Source organism: Amblyomma americanum, chromosome 1 (assembly GCF_052857255.1).
Source record: "Amblyomma americanum isolate KBUSLIRL-KWMA chromosome 1, ASM5285725v1, whole genome shotgun sequence".
In the NCBI taxonomy this organism is placed as follows: domain Eukaryota; kingdom Metazoa; phylum Arthropoda; class Arachnida; order Ixodida; family Ixodidae; genus Amblyomma; species Amblyomma americanum.
Window position 1 is genome coordinate 197994167 of NC_135497.1, and position 21900 is coordinate 198016066.

Consider the following 21900-nt stretch of genomic DNA (forward strand, 5'->3'; position numbering starts at 1 on the left):
AGGCGAAATTCTAGAGGCCCGTGTACTGTGCGATGTCAGTGCATGTTAAAAGAACCCCGGGTGGTCGAAATTTTCGGAGCCCTTCACTACGGCGTCTCTCATAGTCTAAGTCGCTATGGGATGTTAAACCCCCATAAACCAAACCAAACCAAAGCAGTGTAGCAATACTTGCGGTGCATCAGGAAGTGTACTGGGTTTGCAGCTGGTGTTCTATGCAGTGGAAGATATTTTTCAGCCCTGATTCCTTGATTTGTTAGTCTAGTCAAAAATGCATGAATGTCTTCAGTCGCAGTTTGGGGTACTGTGGGCAGCATAGCTTTTTTCTTCTTTCTGTGCCATATTGGGGGTAACAGAGGTAAGTTCCATATTGAAACAAATGTAATGCCTCATTCTTTTTTTTTATCTTCATATTGGGGGCCTTTGAACTAGGAAGCATGTGCAAAGTAGAATGTGTTTAGATTCAAGCCTTCTATCTTTTTCTTAAATGCACTTACCAAGAACTGAGGGTTGTTATTGCAGTGTGCTCAAATTACTGTTTGTGCATTGAAGCACACATATAGCTGGTTATCATTTAGAATATGCAGGGCCAGGAGTGACTTTCTTGCTGGCTTAAGTCATTTGATCTTAAGGAGTAAATATTTGTTGGGATGTTTCTGTGCCAGCTTAGTGTGAATGGTCAGCTAGGGAAAAGCAGAACAGCGCACATGGATTGAGGAAAAAAAACGACAACACCTCCGTCCTTGTCTTTTATGCTGCCTTTAAATGAACCAACTAGCTCAAGAAGCAGTTCTCACTCCGTGAATGGTCATGTTACTTGAGATATGTAGGTTAGTTACAGAGGGCACCTGTTTTTGTGTAAATTGCCTTCTGACATGTACTCTATGGTCACAGTTAAATGTTTTGTGTTTTTCAGAAAAATGTTGCTAGGAAATTAGCCCGTTATGAGAGGGTGGTTACCGCACGGAGAGCGAAGCGCCGTGAGAAGAAATTAGCTCGCAAAACCAGGATAGCTGAAGCGAAGAAACTTGAGCAATCTGATGCCAAGTCAGTTCCCGGTAAGTATAGCAGAATATTCTAATTTCTCTACTTGTAGTTGCAATAGCTAAGAATAATAGATTGCACTGATGTCATGATGCTGCTGTCTTGAAGACCATGAACCTGGTGAAGATCTGTTCACTTGTGTATTCCACTTACTGCTACCTGCTGTGACTTCCACCGCTGAAGTTGTGCTGGTCTGGAGGCCATGTGACGTAGCTTCAAGCTGTCTATTTACTGCTAAAATATCCATTCTTTAGCACATTCATGGTGTAGGTTTGAAGTGATGAGAGAGTACTAAATATATTGTAGGCTACTTGCTGCTTGCATTGTTTCAACTTCTAAAATAACACTGTAGGAAACTTTTGTTGTGACTGTACATAGTAGTAGAATAAGCTGTATGAAATATTACTAGACCATTCAGCTTTGGTTCTGAGATTTTCCTTACTTTCTTTTGTTTATGAAACACAGGAGTAGATTAAAAGCCTTGGTAACACTATTGGCACTTGTGTGTACTAATTGTATGGCGCAGTTAAGTTATATATTGTGTGTAATTTTCATTGTGTTGGCTCAAGTATGTTGGTGTAACCAGCGGGCTATGCCATGAGTTAAGCTTCCATGACTAAGTTGGCCCAGAGACCTTCTATAACAAGAAGTGCTGTCCAAAAATCGCCCTTCAGGGCTTTTACACAGACGTCACGGATGATGTCACCAGCCATGTTGAGAGCATGCGGAGCACAAAGGGTTTATTTGTATTTTTTGTGATAAATGTAACACATCTAAATGCTATTGAAATAATTTATGACCCTGAGCTCCATTTTGTGAAAGTAAATGGATGGTGTGCACAATCTGTAAGTATTAATTGCCTAGTCTTTGAATGAAATCATAATAGTCTTGCAGTTTTTATTGCAGAGGAAATTTCCAGGCCAAAATATTGCTTTCGTAACCCTTTTGTTTAGTGTTGCTGGAGCAGCAGTGCTTGCTGAAATGGCTAGGCACCAAGTTAGCATTTTGCAAAACAGCAGTCAAAGTTTTGCAGTGCCTGAATGGAAACACATGCATGTGAATGCAAAATTTGATGTTCCTGCATTTTTCAACAAAATACAGGGAGATATGTGCAAAAAGGTGTGCGTGGCCATCAAAAATCCTTGGTGTTCGTGAGAAAAATTGCATGTAAAAGTGTGCAGGGCATGCTTTTGTTGAGCAGACATTACATACATGTAGCAGTGTTGTGCTTTTTCATTTGTCTGCGACAGGGTAATCAGCTTATCTTGTAGACCAAAAAAATGAAGAGGCCTGGCTGTGCTTGGTTATGGTTAGGCTGTGGACCTTCCGGCAAAAATCTGCAGATGTTTTTCGGAATTTATTTTTTCTTGAAAAACTGGTGTTTTTCGGCTAGTTGTACTGTGGTTATTGGTAAAAGTAATTCCCAGTGTTTAGAAGCAGTGTGATGGAAGCCAAAAGCACCATTTTTTAACCTGATTTTTACATAACGTAATGCACAGTATGTTGTAGTAGTAGGCATGTAGTTGTAGGCTTGTTGACCTTACATATTCAAATGTATTGGCATGCTTGCGTTGACAGCACCCAACTTCGAAAATGTGCGTTCAGCATTTGTACTCGAGATTTTAAAGGACACTTGGGACAATACGGGCTTATCGCATGCATGTTGTTCCCAGAATAACTGAGCTACGATGTCAGCTCTTACCCTTAAAGGGCAACTTGGGCGTGTTTTGTAGCTCTACGGATTTTGCTAAACTTTCAGAGTAAATTCTTCACAATTTTCTGGTCATTTGTGCCAAATTTTATAGCCAGGTGACGTCTTGTTGCAGCACAAATTAAATTAAAAATTTTTCATTTCGCGGCCTCAACTGAGATGGTGCCGCTGCGGTGGCTCAGTGGTTATGGTGCTCTGCTGCTGATCCGAAAGACGCAGGTTTGATCCCAGCCGTGGCGGTTGAATTTCGATGGAGGCGAAATTCTAGAGGCCTGTGTACTGTGCGATGTCAATGCACGTTAAAGAACCCCAGGTGGTGGAAATTTCCGGAGCCCTCCACTACGGCCTCCCTCATTGCCTGAGTCGCTTTGGAACGTGAACCCGCATAAACCAATCAAGTGAGATGATTTATATAGGCAACCTTGCGTCTGTGATGTCACAGTTTGTCACGATCATTGATATTTGCTCTGTGTTTGCTGAAAGACAAAATTTAGTGCTTGTTTCTGGTCACTATGAAAAAATAATGACCAAAGCTGTCACTTACAGTCACCAATTTAGCCAATAAAAGCGCGCACGATAAGTTTTGGGACAGTGTTGACGATGTCATAGGTTGGTATGTCATGACATCATAGTTTGGGCCGAAACCTGGTTTTGGTTTGGTTTCTTGGTTTCTCTTGTTTTAAAATACTTCCACTTTGTAGTATTCTGAAAAACAGTGCTTGTTTGGATGAGAGGGGACTGTAGAGAATGTGATGTGATTGTAAACTCAAAATGTTCAAAAACCCTTGGAGTTGCCCTTTAAAGGCGCAAGTTCGTGGCTGAAGCTTCCACAGGCTGCATTCGTCTCGAACTAAGAGTCTATGGGTCTGTTCGTTATGCGCGAAATCTATCTAGCTACTCTGTTTTCAAAAGCAAGTGCCTTTTCATGCTACAATGCATTACCAGACAGCCTAAACCTGGCCGCTTCCTATGTGCACCAACTTGCCCAAGCTTCCTCATTTGTCAGTAAGCAGGGCCGAGTGTGGATCGCGATTGAACTTTTAAAAATGTACCTATTATTAAATGTGGCTTTAAACTCTCTGTTAGCTCAGAGGGGTTTTTAGTAGCGTTCTCATCCTCAAAGAGGGGCTTTTAAGCTTTTAAGTAATTTTTATGCTCTACCAATGACTGCTGTGCATGAATATAATGATCTAATTACTTATCATGTCGTACGTTGTATTCATGAAGATTAAAGTTGGGCACTAGACCTTGAGGTCTGAAATGCCACTTTGACGTGGGTACTCTTGGCGGGCGGTGTTACTGTTTAGGGCAATTCAAAGAGCTGGGAGTGTGGTTGACTAAGATTGAACTAGCTTCTGTGTAGAGAGAGAGAGAGAAATATGCAGCTATTTGAGTTTGGTTGTAATTGGTGCATGGTGTTCATAGTCACATACAGCTTTACTGATGTCAGGTGTCTTGAAAAGCTAGTGCTCTAACAAATGCAACTTTATGATTCATTCAGCACATCAGAATGTGTGGAGGGTTGTATAGTGTGCATTACGCTTCTCGGACTGATTTCTGTTTCATCATTCCAGGTCCGGAGCAGAGGTCTGACGGACAACTTCGGGAGCAGGAACTGAACCACAATTCTTCAGCAGGTCATGAAGTGCCAGCTCCATGTGTCTGCATTGACATGGGGCATACAGATTACATGACTGATAAGGTGTGTTCATGTTCTTTTTGATAGAACTGCCCCTAATGCTGCAGGCCATTTTTTCCAAGATTGCAACATTCATTTTGCAGCGCTATCTTCTAGTTAAATGCATTTTTTTTGTAGGTAAGTTCATAGCTACTGTACGGTGTGTTGTTGTCAGAGTCTTGGTTCACTTGCATATTATTAGCTGTCTCCTGTACAAGAAATGCTTAGCTTCTTGGACTGTGGTCATAGAATGGTGAGTCCAGTCATAAAGTTTTCTAATAAATATGTATGTTCCTTGTGCTTGGACAGGCCTACTGGCCAGAAAGAAGCAAGCATGGTTGACTGAGGAGTTTCATTCTTTTGCAACAGCCCAGGAACCTACCCTAAAGACCTTAATATAGGTCGAACTTTTTTTCAAAAAACCATGGCAAAAAGTAGACCCCCACCTTATATACCAGTCATTGGCAGAAAAACTATGGAAGTCTTGCAACAATGGGTGGCTGAAGTCAACAGCTTCCATCACCGTCGCCATCAGCAGCAGTGCGGCGTGGTACCTCCATTTTGCGTTTCTGTTGTTGCAAAGCTATTTTGGTTAAAGGCTGCTTTTTCACATTTTGTTTCAAAATGAGCGGAACACAACAGCAATTCACCGTCGCCTTCAAGAAAAACGCGACTGGGTACGCGGAAGCTCACGGCAACCTGGCGGCACAGCGCAAATTTGGAGTATATGTGAAAAGAGCATTCGGTACTGGTGGAGGCAGAAGCAGCGTATTACAACTTGCAGCAAACAGAAGAAAACATCATTCCGTGAGCAGACAGCAGCTCATCCAGAATTGGAAGGAAAGGTTCCGGAGTTCGTCCGGCAGCTGCGTGCAAGATCTCTGCCTGTGACTGCCAAATGCATCCGCGTGAAAGCGGCAGAGATCATGGCACGGAGTGGCGAAAGAAGCGAGAGTACGCGCATGTGTACACATGCGTGTACCTCGTTTGTTTTCGCCGCTCCGTGCCGTGATGATAAGGTGCTGACAAACACACGGGACGATGAGCGTGAGATACTGCTAAAAAATTGGCCGGGTGTGGATATGAGCAGCATTTAAATGAAAATAAATGCTGTCACCATTATGCAACCTGTTGAGCTGCATTTGTTTCACGGCATTTTCGTACTTTTTTCATTGAAAAAGATTTTTTTCATTTTCAGAATTGGTTAGTTGGGGGTCGACCTTTATTCCGGTCCGACCTATACTCCGGTTTTTACAGTAGTATATTCTTAGCAAAATTTTCAGCACAGTCCTGTTGCACAAACCACTAGCAGCATTCATATGAGGGTTGGACTAGTTGACCATTTTGCTAATAATTTTCTCACCCTTAGGACTCTTTTTTTTCGTTCATTTGGGGGATATGGGTTTGTATTCCCTAAAAATGGCAAAAAAAAAAATAGATTTTTAAGAACTTGTTGTATTCACTTGTATGCCTCGTTTTTTATGCTGTCCCTAAGTCTCATTGCTACAGTTGACCAGAAAGTACTGTAAAAAAAAAAAAATTGTGAACTGTGGCAGCTGTGCATTGTGGAGAAATTTTCTGCCTAGATACTCACCTTGCAGAGCAGATTTCTTTTTGGCTGTTTTTTCTGTTTTGACTCAGTTTGTTTTGTTGCACTCATAGGACCATTGTGCAGGTCAAGACATTTTTTTTTAATTTATGAATTTTAAATTTCTTGTGTGAAATTTTCTTCTGTTTAAATATGTCAGCAGACACTGCATCGCAAGCTTTTCAGTACCAAAATTTGTGCTTTGTTAAAAAATTTTTCTAGGAATGTGTTGACCTATAGCACGCCATTAGGAACTCAGTGAATGTTGAACCAGCCTTCACCCACATTTTCTTAACTCTGCAGCTTTTTCACAAGATTTAAATATATATTAGAAAACAATTTTCTGGAGATGTAACAGAAATTTTGTGATACTGGTAGTCATAAAATTATTTCTAATGTGCTCAAAAAATTTCTTCTAAGTGCCAAGAAATGAAATTTTTTTTTGAAAGAGAGGTCGAACAAGACGTGGACTACACAGTTAAAATTAGTACCAGCTTTTATTTGGAAAAAAATGTGCATCTTAACAACAGAACGCAGGTATGAGCACACATGCAAAGCCAGCTCTCCCTCGCTGCCCTGATGCACACGTCGGCGCCACTTGGTGAGTGCACCCCAACTTGCAGAGGCGAGACAGTTTTCTGCAAAGTGTGGGTGCACTTGGTGTATGGTGCTGACATGTGCATCAGGCCAGGGAGTGAAAGCTGGCTTTGCATGTGTGCTCATTCCTGCGTTCTGTTGTTAAGATGCACATTTCTTTCCAAATAAAAGCTATTAGTAAGTTCAGCGCTGTGTAGTCTGCTTCTTGATTTTTTTCTCTGTTGCATGTTGGTTGAAATAATGTAACTGCACTAACTGGCTTAGCCTGCAGTTTTATTTTAGTGTCTTTTGGGGGGAAATTGAACTAGTAAGTTGTGAAAATATATAAATGGTGTCACAACTTAATAGTTTAATTTGCAGCACTGTCACACTACTGTCAATTCAGTACTGTCACAATGATTTGGTTGGGAGCTCATTTTTCAAGTGGAGCTGCAGAAATATTGATGAACTCTATAGTTTTCCAAAGAAGTGGTAAATTTTCTTGTGACTATACAGAATGTCTTGGTAGGAATTAGCTTCTATAATTGCTAACAACTTCCTTTCTTGAACTGTTAATATACATGAGCAAGTGGACATGTTTGTCTTTTATCACCAGCATTTGTTTGTGAGGTCGGCTATTGGTTGTGCAGTCAAACCCGATTATGCCGAACTCGACTAGATCGAATTATCTGTTATATCGAATAACTTCTGGGCACTGTAATGCTACATCAGGAATGTATAGGAAAATGTACGGCTACATTGTACAAACATTAGCCGTCACATCTGATAGATCGAACTTTGGGCAACGCCAGGCCACTCAAGAAGCTGGCTTTCCTTTAGCACGTCTCGGGAGGTTATCTTGCCCACAGAGACCTGTGGGTGCTACGGTGCTACCTAGGTAGCACGCGTGGACTAATGATGACGTGGATTTTCCACAATGTAAGCACCAGGCGCATAGCTAGCCAACCAGAATTGCGTTCTCAGCGCATTGCACAACTTATGCCCGCGTTGCCATGCGGTGATTTTGCATGATTTTCGTTGTTTCTGTGTGCGCGTGATGGCATCTGCGCAACGGGAGAACCTCCTCTTTTCCATGAAACTGGAAATTATTAACGCGAGTTGAATGAGGTGAGAAGAAATACAAAGTTGCCACAGTGTACAAGATTCCGAGAAGCACGCTGAGCACCATTTTGAAGAACCAGGCTGACATTTCGGCTAAAGCAGGGAGGTGAGCCGGCACTCCTGGCACCAGACATGTACGCACAGCTGCGTGTGAAAATGCTAAGGCAGCAGCGTACCAATGGTTCCTCGACGTCTGCCTTACCGTAGACAATGGCTATGCCCACCGTTGCAGTGCTCGTTTCAGCAACATTGCACTTTGCTTCCTGCCATCAAAAACTACTGTACGTTGGTGCTTCAATTTTTGGACCAGAAGATAACTCGTGCTGTGAAGGTTAGTTGCAGGAAACATCTGACTGAATGGCTCCTGCAGAAGCTGAGGACTGGAAGAAACCTAAGAACCGACCTCTTAGGGGTCCTGTCTACTCTGAGTGGGTCGTGAAATGGTGTCAAAAAACGAAACTTTACAGAACTGCTTGCAACATTGTGGTCTCTGCTTTGCCAGAGAAGACGGAACAAATTCTTTGTCGGGATAGCTCGCCGAAGCTATCACGGATGTTTATGATTTGTGGAACCAATTGTCCAAATTTCCTGGTTCTGTTTGTGATGGGGCATCCATGGGCGACTTTGTCTCTGCAGACGACAGCGTTGAGACTGCGGGAGAGCTTGCGAACAAAGAACTCATTGCCGACGTTGTGGATAACTAGGACGCCACTGATGCGAATTGTGACGAGGACTTGAGAGAATCTGTGTCCACATGCTTCGACATGCTCTGCATGCTCAGCTGTCTTGTCCCTATTGCATGTTGATAGAAGGCTATGGTCTTAGCTGTTTGGAGACCATCAGTGACATTGGAAAATGCGTTTTCTCTGAGCCAATGAAGGTGAAACAAAAAATTCACGACTATTTCACTCTGTAATTTGCATGCAGTAAGCACTATCCTAGAAATACATTTTTTTTCCATCTGAATGTGTGTCTATGTTGTTAGATTTACTGCTATACTTTTGTATCGAATTACACGTTATATTTTGAACTCGTAGGTGTTTTTTATGAGTTCGATATGTGCAGGTTCAACTGTGTATGAACTGGCAAACAGAGCATGGTGATTTCGTTTAACTTTTATACCATGGAAGAGCTATGCCTTAGGCTGAAACGGTGTGTGGCATGATTTATAAAGGCTATTGCTCTTTGATTTTCTTTTATATGTCTTTTGCTTTGTTGAGTAGTGCGAAATTTAGTTCGTCTCTGTTATGTACAAAACTAAATCTTAGGACAATCTGGAAGCTGGGTGGATGCTTAGTTCATTCTGATCATAAATTTCTCTTCTTTCCATTGTTCTGAGATACACAGCAAACAATGCGAGCTGCACACTATTCTGTTCTGCCTGCAACTGACATGTGCCTGCCCTGTTGACAAATCATTACCATTGCATCAAAATGTTGTTTTCTCTATACTCATTGCAGTGCTTCAACTGGGTCAGCTTTTTTCGTCAGTTTTTTTTTTATTCCATGCATTACTTTTGCTTCATCCTATCCATTAATGTTGGGCTTTGTGCATTGAATTTTCTTAGTGAGAGCACTTTTGGTTGCCTTACTTGTATGTTGGGGTCGGTGCACTACATAGTTTTGTTCTTAGGGTAGGAAACGTCGCTACAGTTTTTGCCATGTGGGCTACTTGCACCTGCTTTTATGATGCAAGATTAAGGAAGATGTTCTTTTCTATACAGGGGCGCTGTGTTGTTTTATATTTTGAACATTGTTTTTTTTTCTGAGAGTGTTTCGGTAAAACTTCGTGATGACATTTTTGCAGGAGCTAAACAAGCTGTCGTCACAACTACGGAGACTGTATGGCTCTAATCGCCATAGCTGCAATCCACTGAGGCTCTACTTCACCCATTTCCCAACGTCTTGCCGGCTTTATAAGTTGTGCGTTGAAAAGCATCAGGGATTTGAAAGATATTCGGTTAGTTTACTTTTCTGCTTCATTTGTTCATGTGCGACTGTGCAGATAACTTCATCAACAAAACATGTCTGCAATGGGAACTCCCCAGTAATTGCATTATAATGACCAAAAATTGTGATATAAAGTCATCATGGCCTGTTTCTCTTTTGTTGAGGAATGTGTGAAATGTGCACAAAAGAATGGGCAGTGATAAGCAGTTAGTGCCATGTATAGCAGTAATGTCGCAAACAAATTAACAGCTGTAAAATGTTCTACAAAGGAAAGGTTATCTGAATAAATCGAAGCTTTACTAGGCGATTAAAAACAAAGAGTACAGAAAGGAAACAGAACTTTGGCCCAAGCAAGCAAATTGTTGCTAACATTTGCATAACATGTAAGGTTAACTCTCCAAGTTTTTATTTTGCAATACAATATAACCTGGTTAATACTGCATTTAAAAACAAATGCAGAAAATTTGTTATTCAAACTGCATAATTAAAAAAAAAATATGGCTGTTGAATGAGGCATTATAACATACCTAGCCAAGCATCCACCTAAAATTTGAAGATAGTCATGAAATGTTTGGGGATGGATGCTTGTTAGGTCCAGGCATGAAAATTCATAATGGGCACTTGGTTGAGTGGGCATTGCTTGGTCCGGCTGCCGATCATTAAATTCAAGATGGCGGCCACCAAGGAGTGGCTGGCTCAGGACCGCATAATCACGAAAATACCAGAGGAAATGCCCTCCCGAGCTTTTCTTCGGAAACTGCTTGAGCTTCGTTTTACCATCTAAATTGTCTCATTGGTGTGTTCATCCCTTTCCCCCTCCCTCCGCGATAAGCGTCGCGAGGATACCAAACGATGGGTGTTTTATGTGTGTTTGCCGTGTTCTTGAACTTGTCCCGGACATGGAACATAATCGCATGGGCACTTGCTCCGTGTTTTAGGAAAATTTAAAATTTCAGGAAAAAGGAGGGTGGGTGCTTATTCGAGCTTGGACGGATGCTCGGTATTTTACGGTACAAAGGCACTTATTGACAATTTCACTTGATTAACATTTCTCAGCACAATGCCTTAAAATTCCCGTTTTTTAGGGTTCGCACAATTCAGCCTGCATTTGCGTTGTCTTGAGCGCAGGAGGAACTTAGGAACACATCCTGCCCGTCGACGCCAATAGCGGAAGTAGCCAAAATCTTCTCATGTTTATCGGATGCTTTGCCTCCTTGCATCTATGCACTGTGGGGAAGCCATGCTGTGGTTGACTGTTGCAGCATTCCTGCTTTTCATGTTGCATTCCCCAGACCCGGCCGGCTCGTTTAAAGGGCCACAGAAAGGGGTGTTTGAGCTTCGCTTTAAAATGCTTGCACTATGTAGAGTACAGGCCACCGAGTGTCCATGCCACGTACAAGAGCTCAGAAGTGAGCAGGAAGTTTAAGATTTTTAAAAATTCCTGCTTTCGCACCTCGTGGCGACACGCGGTGCCGGGCTTTGGCGCGAAAACCTGGCATACAACGTCATGTTGTGCATTTGACCTCAGCAGCCTGGTGTTATCATTGGTTCACAGCACCAGATTCTTTCAGATGTCACGCGCCACCACGGCTGCGGCCACTACGCGCACGCCGCAGCCGGCGGAGGTTCATTGCGCACGGATGGAAGTTGATGAAGACGGAAATATCTGAAGCACAGCATGAGAGACGCAGTTTAGGAAACAGGATGTTTGGCTGCGGCGATGATGTAGTGGCATAATGCTGTGGCCAGCAAAACTGATCTGTTCGCACCACCTCAGGTTCAGAACCCAGTCGTGGCCATAAAGTATTTTGTTTTATTTTATTTAATTTCAGGTCAAGCAGGCTTCAGACATACAGACAGACCTCAGTGAAATCCAAGATTATAAGCCTTAGTGCCGCACTAATTATGCCTAGCTGCAAATGCGAAGCAAGGGAAGATTCTCCTCTACCCCCAGCATGGCAGCTGTGGCGGAGCACCGTAGTGGTGGCCTAGTGGTTTGAGCATCCGCTTCACATGCGGGAGGTGCAGGGTTCGATTCCCAGTGCCGGGGGGTATCCACCGGTGATGCAATGGGTACAAGCTTTCCCCTGCTCTGGTGCTCGGCTTATTTGTAGTGAAATGCCTGGGAAATGGGTCTTTGACTCCACCTTGAGAAATGCAAAATACCTTGTGCCATGGTGCTGTTTGGCCTCAGATGTCCTTGCGCCATTAAAAAAAATCAGTCATCGCCATCAGCTGCAGTGGAGCAGCCTTTGAAGTCGCCTGTGGAGCGAGTGCTCTCTGATTGGCTGTGCCGCCAGTGATGACATGTATGGCGTGTGTCTTTGATTGGCTCCTCCGTGCTCCAGCTGTGCTCCTCCTACGCCTCTCTTCTGTTGGCGCTCGCAAAGGTCCAAGGTCAAATCGGCTTCAGAATCGGGCTTCTGCGAGAATGCATGTAGTAGTGCTACTGCATTAAAATAGTGCAGCTGTATGGGATATCCACCTCCATCCGGGCTTGGAAGTCCACTCAAAATTCTCATTTCGATTTCTTTGATTTTAGGTATTGTATCACACATAATCATTAATAGTGCTTGAGGCTAGACGTCCAGACTCTTGCATAGCACATACCATATTGTTGTTTGCAGCATGTTGAAACCTGTGCTAGAATAATGAGTTGACTTATTGGGCCATAGTAGCTCATTCATTTAAATGTTTTCCACTATTCTGTTGCTTACGAATGGCAGTCCTGTGCTGCTTCCCTTGCCAAGCACTGCATCTCTTCACACTGCTGTGACAGGAGGGTGCATCTTTGCCAGATTTGGTGCAAAAACTCTTGTTGTAGATGAAACTTTAGCATATCCCGGCACACAATATGCATTCTCTCTCACTGGTGCCGCCATCCTGAATACAAGCACCTCTAGAAAGCATTTCAGAAATGGCAAAATTATCAGTATGTAGTAAAAGCTCGTTGATACGTTCCCTGTTGATAGGATTTCTCGGTTCATATGCTCAAAACCTTGAGTATTAGGTGGCACACTCGTGTGTACTGGCAAAGCCACATTTCTGTCAAATTGCAAAGTGAGCTGGCATAATTCAAGATTTTGGGGTTCATACTCCTACTTTCACTGGGGCTTGCATGGTTTAGAGCAATAAACAAGTGACTCTTTTGATGCAACTTGTCAGTCTGTGCCTCTGTGGGCGTGCAAGAAACAGACTATCGTGCAGATGTCTGCTGTGTCACAAAGGGTGCCCATATTGAACCTCTATGACTGTCAGCAGAAACTCGAAGAGTTGACGTTTCATTTTAAACTTCAATTTTTGCTGCCTATTATTACACGGCTCACTTTGTGGGTTTTCTGTTTGTGCCATTCATTTTGAATCACTGCACATGGTACCTGTTGTTTGTGTTCTTGTAAAAATATCTTTCATGCCTTTTTTCTCACTAATGTTAAGGAGTTGAGCAGAAAAGAGTAGGGATATGAGGGGCTCGTTATGGCATGTGTATGAAGGAAACCAACAGTTTCTGAAACCTAGGAAAGCATAGGGAAATTTTTCTATTTTTTTTTTTGTGGCACTTTAAACAGGTACATTAGGTGGTTACTGTAATTTTTGAATGCAGTCTCATTGATAGTAGGTGCAGCGTAGACCTGATTACTTGGGAGTTGTACGTTAATCTCTGCTGTCTTCTGTGCCTCAGAAGACTTCTGGCCTCAGAAAGGGGCTCTCAGTAATGTTGCGGTATGTCCGCCACTTCACAAATATCCTCCAGCGAGAATTTTTTTAATGCGATTTGTGAAACCCGAGTTATATGCAGTCAGAATTTGAATTTCCGCGTCTTTGCATCTTTCCCTCTCCTCTCATCAATTGTCGCACTCCAAAACTTCGCCGCTCCTCCGTTGGCCCGGAGCGCCAGCTGCCGGCGCCTGCAGAGTGGCCATGGCCTTGGTAGCTGCGTGACATCTGACAGAGCTGGCGCGGCGAACCAATATAACCCCCGTCTGCTGACGTCACTTGCACGACATGCTGTCTTATGCTAGGTTTCGCGCAAAAGCTGGCACTGCGGGTCGCTGCGAAGTGCAAAAACGAGAATTTAAATTTTAAAAATGTATTGTAAATTTCCCGCTCGCTTTTGAGGTCTCGTACGCGGCATGAACGCTTGGTGGCCTGTACTGTACATAATGCAATCATTTTAAAGCCAAGCTTGAACACCCTTTTCTGGGGCCCTTTAATATGTAAACATGTCAGTGACTGTGACTGCATTGCCTTCATTTGTACCCAGGGTAAGTAATTTACCAGGATATCCCGCAGGGACATCCCCGCAGGGGGATGATGGTGAACAGTGCATCACCATGGACCCGAGCACCCGCGCTTCGCCGTGCATGGCATCGCTGTGTCCGGGGAAAAGGAGATCCTGGTGTTTGAGCCGATGCCGAGCGTTTGGACCTTTAAGGCCCATCGGCGGAGGCAACACACCACTTTGGCCCCAGCTTCCTGTAGACGGCACCTCTGACCTGACCCGACCGGGGGAAATCGGCTGTCGCCTTTTCCTGTCCTCCTCTCCATCTTTTACTTTGCTGTCTTCTTTTTCATAACTCTCCTGTCTCCTCCTCTCCTCGTTTTTTCTTACATATTTCATAGACGGCTAGGGTTAACCTTGTGTGGCGAACTACCCTGGGTTTCGTCAGATCTGGTTATAGTTGAGGTGTATAGCTATTTGATGGCTCATTTCTTACTTTCCGCTGATCGTCCTCTAAATAGAGGGTGCGCCGAAGTGACTGCTCAATTCTTTGGCAGCAAGACAAATTTCCCGCGCTACCATGTAGTACATAGCGAAGACCCTGAAAAAACCGCTCGACTTGTGTCACCTTTCCTTGTTTCAAGAACTGTAACTGACGCCATAGGGCAAGATTGCAAAATCATAAAGTTAGCTAGTGGAGACCTGCTTCTGGAAATTCTGTACAAGCATCAATACGAGAAACTCTCAGATGTTACATCATTCGAGAACTTCCTCTAACAATCAGCCCACACTGATCACTGAACACTGTTCGTGGAGTAATTTCCGATGATGACCTGAAATACCTAACCGAGACTGATCTACTGGAAGGATCGAAAGACCAAAATGTTACCAATGTCTATAGGATCAAAATAAGATGCGACAACACGGAAACACCAACGAAACACATTGTCCTCACCTTTGCATCTAGTACCCTATACTTCCCGATTCAGTGGAAGTCGGCTATACAAAGCTAAAGCTCAGACCATACATACCCAATCCACGCCGATGCTACAAATGCCAGAGCTACGGCCACGGTTCGCAGAGCTGCCGGGGCAAACGGATCTGCGCCAAATGTGCTTCCCACGACCATTCCGCTGAAAACTGTCATGTTGAACCCCACCTTTGCACAAACTGTGTGGGCAGTCATCCAGCTTACTCATGGTCATGCCCAGCCTGGAAAAAGAAAAGGAAATAGTAACACCAACAGTCAAAGAAAAGATATCATTCAGAGAAGCGCGGAAACGACTCTCGTTGGGACAAAACCCAACCTACTCTGCTGTGGTGAAACAGGGCACAGCATCACAGCGGCCTTCGGCACCTGCCCAGCTCACACACAATGAGCCTGCAGCAGGGTCATCCGTGCCCCTGGTGGCCGCAGCTAGTTATGTGCCAGCATCCACAAAACAGGCCGCGCGGACCTCCAGGTCAGCCGGCCCCAAGGCCCCTCCCCATACAGAGAGGCATAAAACGAAGACAACCGTGCGTTCAGCATGTTCACCCATTGTGTTGGAGGATACGATGGACACAACTCCTCCCTTTCCTCCGCTGCAGCGGCGGCAAAGTTATATCGAGCAAAAAAAAAGGGATAAAAGCCCAATAACTGGTCCAAAAGACCCACCAATCTAGGTTTTAAGCCTTATCCCTGTCTAGTCTATAGTCATGGCATTTCTAGTTCACTGGAACTGTCGTGGACTTTTACACAACTACACAGACGTAACAGATATTTCAAATTCATTCTCGCCAGTAGCAGTGTGCCTCCAGGAGAATAACCTAGGACCACAGAAAAAAAACATTCTTAAAAAGTGTCAAGTCTTTCGCTGTGACCGATAGAACTCAAGCAGGCTCTCTGGAGGCGCTGTTATTGTGGTCCAGGGTGGTGTTGCTACTCGGAAAATTGACCTAAAAACCCCATATGAGGCAGTTGCTGCGACTGTCCTTGATTTTAAAACCATAACATTGAACCTCACCTAATTGTCACACTTCACAATTTAGAAATGCTTTTAATACAACTACTGGAGCCGTATCTTTATGTTCGGGATTTTAAAGCTCACTCCTCCTTTTGGGGAATTGAACATACGGACGTCTCAGAGGTCGAATTCTGGAAGATTTTATTCTCTGCAGCAATGTATGCCTGTTGAACACGGGCAAACACACTTACTGTTCTCCAAGCAGTGGGAAAATGAGCTGCATAGATTTATCTTTTTGTTCCTTTTGTGTTTGTAACGATTTTAAATGGGATGTCATTGACAACCCATATGGCAGCGATCATCTCCCTGTTTTAATCAGTTTAATATCCAAGAAGCCACATTAGAAAAAATTGTTTTAAAAAATCTGAGCATTGATCAAATAAATGAAAAGTTCACGAATTGCATATTAACTGCTGCACATTTAGCTATTCCTCAGTCTTCAGGAGTGGTGCAACAAAACCACAAAGTGTGGTGGACAAAAGATTGCAAGGAAGCCAAAAAACTACTAAACAGAGCTTGGGGTAAATTTCATAGGTACCCAACACAAGAGAATCTCGTACATTTTAAAACAGCAAGAGCCAAAGCTAGGTACGTCTGTCGCAATGCAGAGAAAACCTCATGGCAAAGTTATGTTACTTCTATAAACAGTCAAACGACATAAAAAAAAAATGTGGGAACAGGTTCGAAAATTAAACGGCACCTTTTGTTCTTTCACAATTCCTTTCTTGACAACACCAGGCACACAAACAGGCATAAAAGAACAGGCAGATATTTTGTTTGGGGGAACACTTCTCTGCAGTTTCCAGTTTGTCTCACTATATGCAGTCATTCCTGGAATACAAAAATATAGCTGAAAAACAGACTTCCAACAAGTGGAGGTGCAAACCAAGAATACAACAATTTAATTACTCTCCAGGAAATCAATAGAGTACTGTCTGCCGGCAAAAAAACTGCTCCAGGACCCGACCAGATACACTACCAAATGCTTGCCCATCTTTCCCAGCCTGCCGTAAAGGCACTCCTGACTTTCTTTAACAAAATATTCATAGAAGGAAAAATGCCTCAGGAGTGGAAAAGAGCCGTCATAGTGCCATTCCTGAAACCTGGGAAACCAACAACTTCCCCTGATAGCTATAGACCAATAGCACTTACAAGCTGTCTCGCAAAAACTTTCGAAAGTGTCCTAAATATAAAACTAACATTTGTCCTTGAATCCCGCGAACTTCTCAACATCCATCAATGCGGTTTTAAAAAGGCATGCTCAACAACAGACCATCTTGTTCGTCTCGAAAACAGAATTAGAGAAGCATTTATACACAAACAGGACTGTCTCGCCGTCTTCTTCGACATGGAAAAAGCATATGATACCACTTGGAGGTTTGGGATCCTCCGCGACCTAGGTATCCGTGGTAGGATGTTAAACTGCCTCAATGACTTCCTTTCAAACTGTTCCTTCCACGTGTGCCTAGGCTCAACGCTCTTAAGAACATTCATTCAGGGAAATGGAGTACCTCAGGGGTGTATATTAAGCACAACCCTCTTTATTATAAAAATGAATTCCATAGCTTGAATAATCCCAGAGTCCATCTTGTATTCACTCTACGTCGACGATCTCCAAATATCCTGCACATCCTCAAACATAGCAACATGCGAGAGACAAATATAACTGACAGTAAACAAACTGACGACATTCAAGTTTTCCATGCAAAAGTCAGTAGCTGTTCTGTTCTCGCTGAAAAGAGGACTGCACACTGATGCCACCCTTTATCTAAATGAAGTCACGATACCAGTAAAATTCGAGCACAAATTTTTGGGAATAACTTTTGATAAAAAACTCACATTCCTGCCACAAATTAACACCCTCAAAAAGAAAGCTTCTAAATCCTGGAATATACTAAAAATACTCTCACGGAAACACTGGTGCTCCGATAGGACATGTCTGTTACAAATTTATTGCTCTGTAGTATGCTCTACCTTAGATTATGGTTGCATAATTTATGTATCAGCGAGACCATCGTACCTTAAGCGACTGGATCCAGTACATAATTTCGGCTTGCGTATTTCCACTGGGGCATACAGGATGTCAGCCATAAGTAGTCTGTATGTAGAAACTAATGAACCATCACTTAAAAGACAGAAGAGCCATGCTCACATGCTCGTACATTTTCAAAATCCGTTCACTATACAAACATATTTGTTATCTCATCGCTACAAAGTGCCCATCTAGAATACTCTTTAACAATAAGCCGCAAGCTACCAGGCCACTGCTGTTGCGATTCGAAGAGATGTGCCAGAACCTCGGCGTATTAGACATGTTACCAAGCATTGCCCGAACACGAGGTCCAGTGCCACCATGGTATAATTTCAATGAAATCTGTGATTTCACTCTCACACAGTTTCGCAAAAAAACAAATTCTGGAAGAAGCTATAATGCAAGAATTTCTTACACTTGGGGAAAAATGCAGTAGTTTCACAGAATATTACACAGATGGGTTAAAAACAGAGGCGTATGTTGGATGTGCAGTGGTAGAAGGGAATTGGAATAAAATAGTAAGACTTCCATAGTGTGCATCCATTTTCACTGCCGAATGCTATGCCATCTGTGTAGCCATAGAAAAATAGTAAAGGAGAACCTCTCCAACAGTATTATTTACACAGACTCGCTAAGTGTGCTTACAGCCCTTCGTTCCGGAAATGCGATAACTCTGCTACTTGGTGACCTTATACACAACATTACAACAGCCATAGCCAAAGGACAAAACATTAGGCTCTGCTGGGTACCTAGTCACGTTGGCATAAAAGGCAACGAAAGAGCAGATGTGTGCGCTGCTCAAGCTTGTGGCAAGCAAATTAAAAATGTAAATATGCCCTATAAAGATTGCATAAAATCGCTACATTGTAATGCAAGGAAAAAATGGCAGTCGGCTTGGAACAACGAAATAAATAACAAACTACACCTAATAAAACCAGTTTTAGGCCAATGGAAGTCATCTGTGCACCAAAAATGTTCTAAGGAAGTGCTTATCTGCCGTCTCCGTATAGGCCACACCCACATTACACACAACTTTCTGCTTACAAAAAAAGGCAAACCAGTTTGTACATGTGGAGAACTTACAGTTAATCACATTTTATTTTCATGCTCGCAAATGGAAAAGCCAAGAAAAGAGTGCTTTTCTCCATTCTATAGCAAATGCTTCCTGTTTCACCCAGCACTGCTCTTAGGTGAAAATGCAATTGTCGACATGTCTTGCGTTTTTAGATTTTTAACAGAAGTTGGTGTTCTTAAAAAGATGTGAAATATGACCTAGTGTTCCGCCTGATGCACCTCAGCCACTTTCTCATTCCCGGGAATAAGGCTGAGGTTTTGTATTTGATTGGTGGTGGGGCCCCCAGTCCTTGCATAAACAAGGACGGATGATGAGGTTACCCGACCTCCTTTGAAACTTTTAATATTAGTCATTTATCAATAATGTTTTTCTCCCAATACTAGGTAGAAGGAAATAACTTTTTAAGCTTTCTACACCGATATTTTTTTTTATCTTTGTAAAAATCTTCAGAAGACACTTTCATATGACTTGAGCTTGGCGCATGATAGCCTTAGTTGCTCATGTGTCATTAAACCCGACAAAAAAAAAAAAATTACCAGGATGGTCCCCTTCTGCTATGAGTGTAAGCAGAGCAAATGTGCTTTTTATGCAAGCAGCTATGACTGGTTTAATATATGCATATCTCTAAAGGAAACATTGTTAGTGTTGCCAGATTTTCTAAATATCAGCATTCCAGTGCTTGTGCGTCAGCATGCTATATTTTTGGGAGTGTAATTGAGACCAGGTACGTTGTGTTCTTTTGAGTTGTTCAAAAACACCGGGCCTTGGTAGCTGCGTATCAGACTCCTTGTCTGCTGTCTTATTGGTACTTCATTCTTGTTATTTTTTTCCTTGCTTTTCTTGATATTTACTTTGTGTTAACATTATCTATTGTCTTCCTTTTCTCTTTTAGTTTGTATTTTTCCTGTGGCTATATTTCCGTGCACTTAATTTTCTTTCTTCTGAAACCTGTAAGCATTATGCACCTTCATGTAGCAGTTTCCAACCCATATCTTTGGCTGTTTTCTTTTTCCTGTTTTTAGTACAAGAATTAGTCAGTCGGTTGTCATTCCAGTGCCCAGGACAACCAGCTGTTCTTGGTGCTAGTTCACTAATAGCAATAACAAAACAGTAGAAAAAGGTCAAAGATACATGCAGTTAACTACATGTACTATCAGCAACAAACGAAGTTGAACAAGAGAACTGAAGAGGCCGCTGCAGTGGCTCAGTGGTCATGGCGCTCGTCTGCTGACCCGAAAGGTGCGGGTTCGATCCCGGCCGCGGCGGTTGAATTTCGATGGAGGCGAAATTCTAGAGGCCCGTGTGCTGTGCGATATCGGTGCACATTAAAGAACCCCAGGTGGTCGAAATTTTCGGAGCCCTTCACTGTGGCGTCCCTCATAGCCTGAGTTGCTTTGGGACATGTTAAACCCCCATAAAGCCATAAACCCAATAGAACTGAAGTTCCAACATGAAAGCAGAAATGCATTGGCTTCTGGAGAGGAAATACAAGCGATGTTGATTAATGCTTCTAAAGGGCAGTCTTCACACCTGCAAAGTGAAAATAAGCTGCACTAGTATTCAGCTTATTGGTGTATTCATATAGAAGATTGAGCACAGAACAGGATTAATTGGAGAGATATGGAAGAGGCCGTTGTCTTACAAAGGGCTGCTCGTGTTTCACTTGTCTTGTTAGCATTTTATGTGTTGCTGATAATACAAGTAATATTAAAAGACAAATCTATTAGCATCGAAATATAAAGGGCTATAAAATTCAGTGTAGAAGTGAGGTCAAAGACATAGGACACACAACACAGCAGTGAGCATGCATAGAGATTTTAGAAACAGAAGTGGTGTCTAATTCGTGAAACGTATCAGGTCTGAGTTGGGGGGAAAAATAAAATGCTGTAAGGAAAAATAAAATGCTGTAAGGAAAAATAAAATGCTGTAAGGTAATATATGAACATCACAAGTTTAAAAGGTAATTTGTTTTTTGAGTATCTGCACCAAATGTCCTTTATTCAGTGTTGGTCCCTGTGTATGCAACAATATACAAACGTTTCCTTGTCCTTTCACACTGCTCTCGAAGGCCTACATTTTGAATGCGATTTTTTTTTTCCAAAGGTGGAAATGACGGCTGAGAGCCACATCAAGCTATTCCCCAAGGAGTCCTTGATCTACTTGAGTCCAGATGCTCCAGATGCTCTACCTGCTACACCTTTGGGACCTGACATAGTTTACATTATTGGTGGCCTTGTTGATGAAACTGTACATAAGGTATTTGTTATGTGGCTTTTGTTCTACACTGAGAGTTTAAGCACAAGCTGTAAAGTCTAAATCATAAGTCATAAACTAACCCTAAAAATGACCTCTTTGGGTAATTGTAAAACTTGAGAAGTGTGTTGGATGTGGACATACAATTATCATACTGTATGTAAACTACCCGGCCAGAAAGAGCTTGTCTCTGGCGTTCTAGGGTTGGAACAATCTAATTTTTGTCAACAAATTCTAGGGGATGCAGCTTTGAAAGCAGCGCTTGATGTACTTGCTTCCGAAAAGCTTCAGCTTGCGAGCTCGGACATTACATCAAGGCTAGGGTACACTTTACCCACCCTTGATCTTTATCAGACTTGTGGACCGGTAGTTGTAGTCCTTTACCATAGGGTCGCACCCGACATCTCCAGTGATCTTGAACCAGTGCAGGGATCGCTTTTTATTCTTTAATACCATATTTACTTGCATAATGAACCAATTTATGTTCCCAAAAATTCTCTGAAAATTTATGGGTGCGTTCATCAAGTGGCTCTTGACCGTGGTCCTTGACGTTTGAATCCTTCTGTAACAGGCTGAGGCCATGGTCATGGTAGGTGGCGGTGCAGTTGCTGGATATTCTCTTACTGGGCATGGCTCGAGTTCTGTCACTG

At 42.7% G+C, this 21900-nt stretch overlaps 1 protein-coding gene across 5 annotated transcripts in view; it reads left to right on the top strand.

Annotated features, from left to right (window-relative positions):
* The window catches only part of LOC144114485 (tRNA methyltransferase 10 homolog B-like), an 86704-nt gene that overhangs the window by 20183 nt on the left and 44621 nt on the right, over window positions 1-21900 (top strand). For all 5 annotated transcript variants that reach the window (XM_077648252.1, XM_077648251.1, XM_077648254.1 and 2 more), the window contains exons 3-6: window positions 914-1055; window positions 4327-4454; window positions 9523-9675; window positions 21101-21253. In XM_077648252.1, coding sequence (XP_077504378.1) covers window positions 914-1055; window positions 4327-4454; window positions 9523-9675; window positions 21101-21253 — 576 coding nt within the window. The remainder of the gene's footprint in view (window positions 1-913; window positions 1056-4326; window positions 4455-9522; window positions 9676-21100; window positions 21254-21900) is intronic.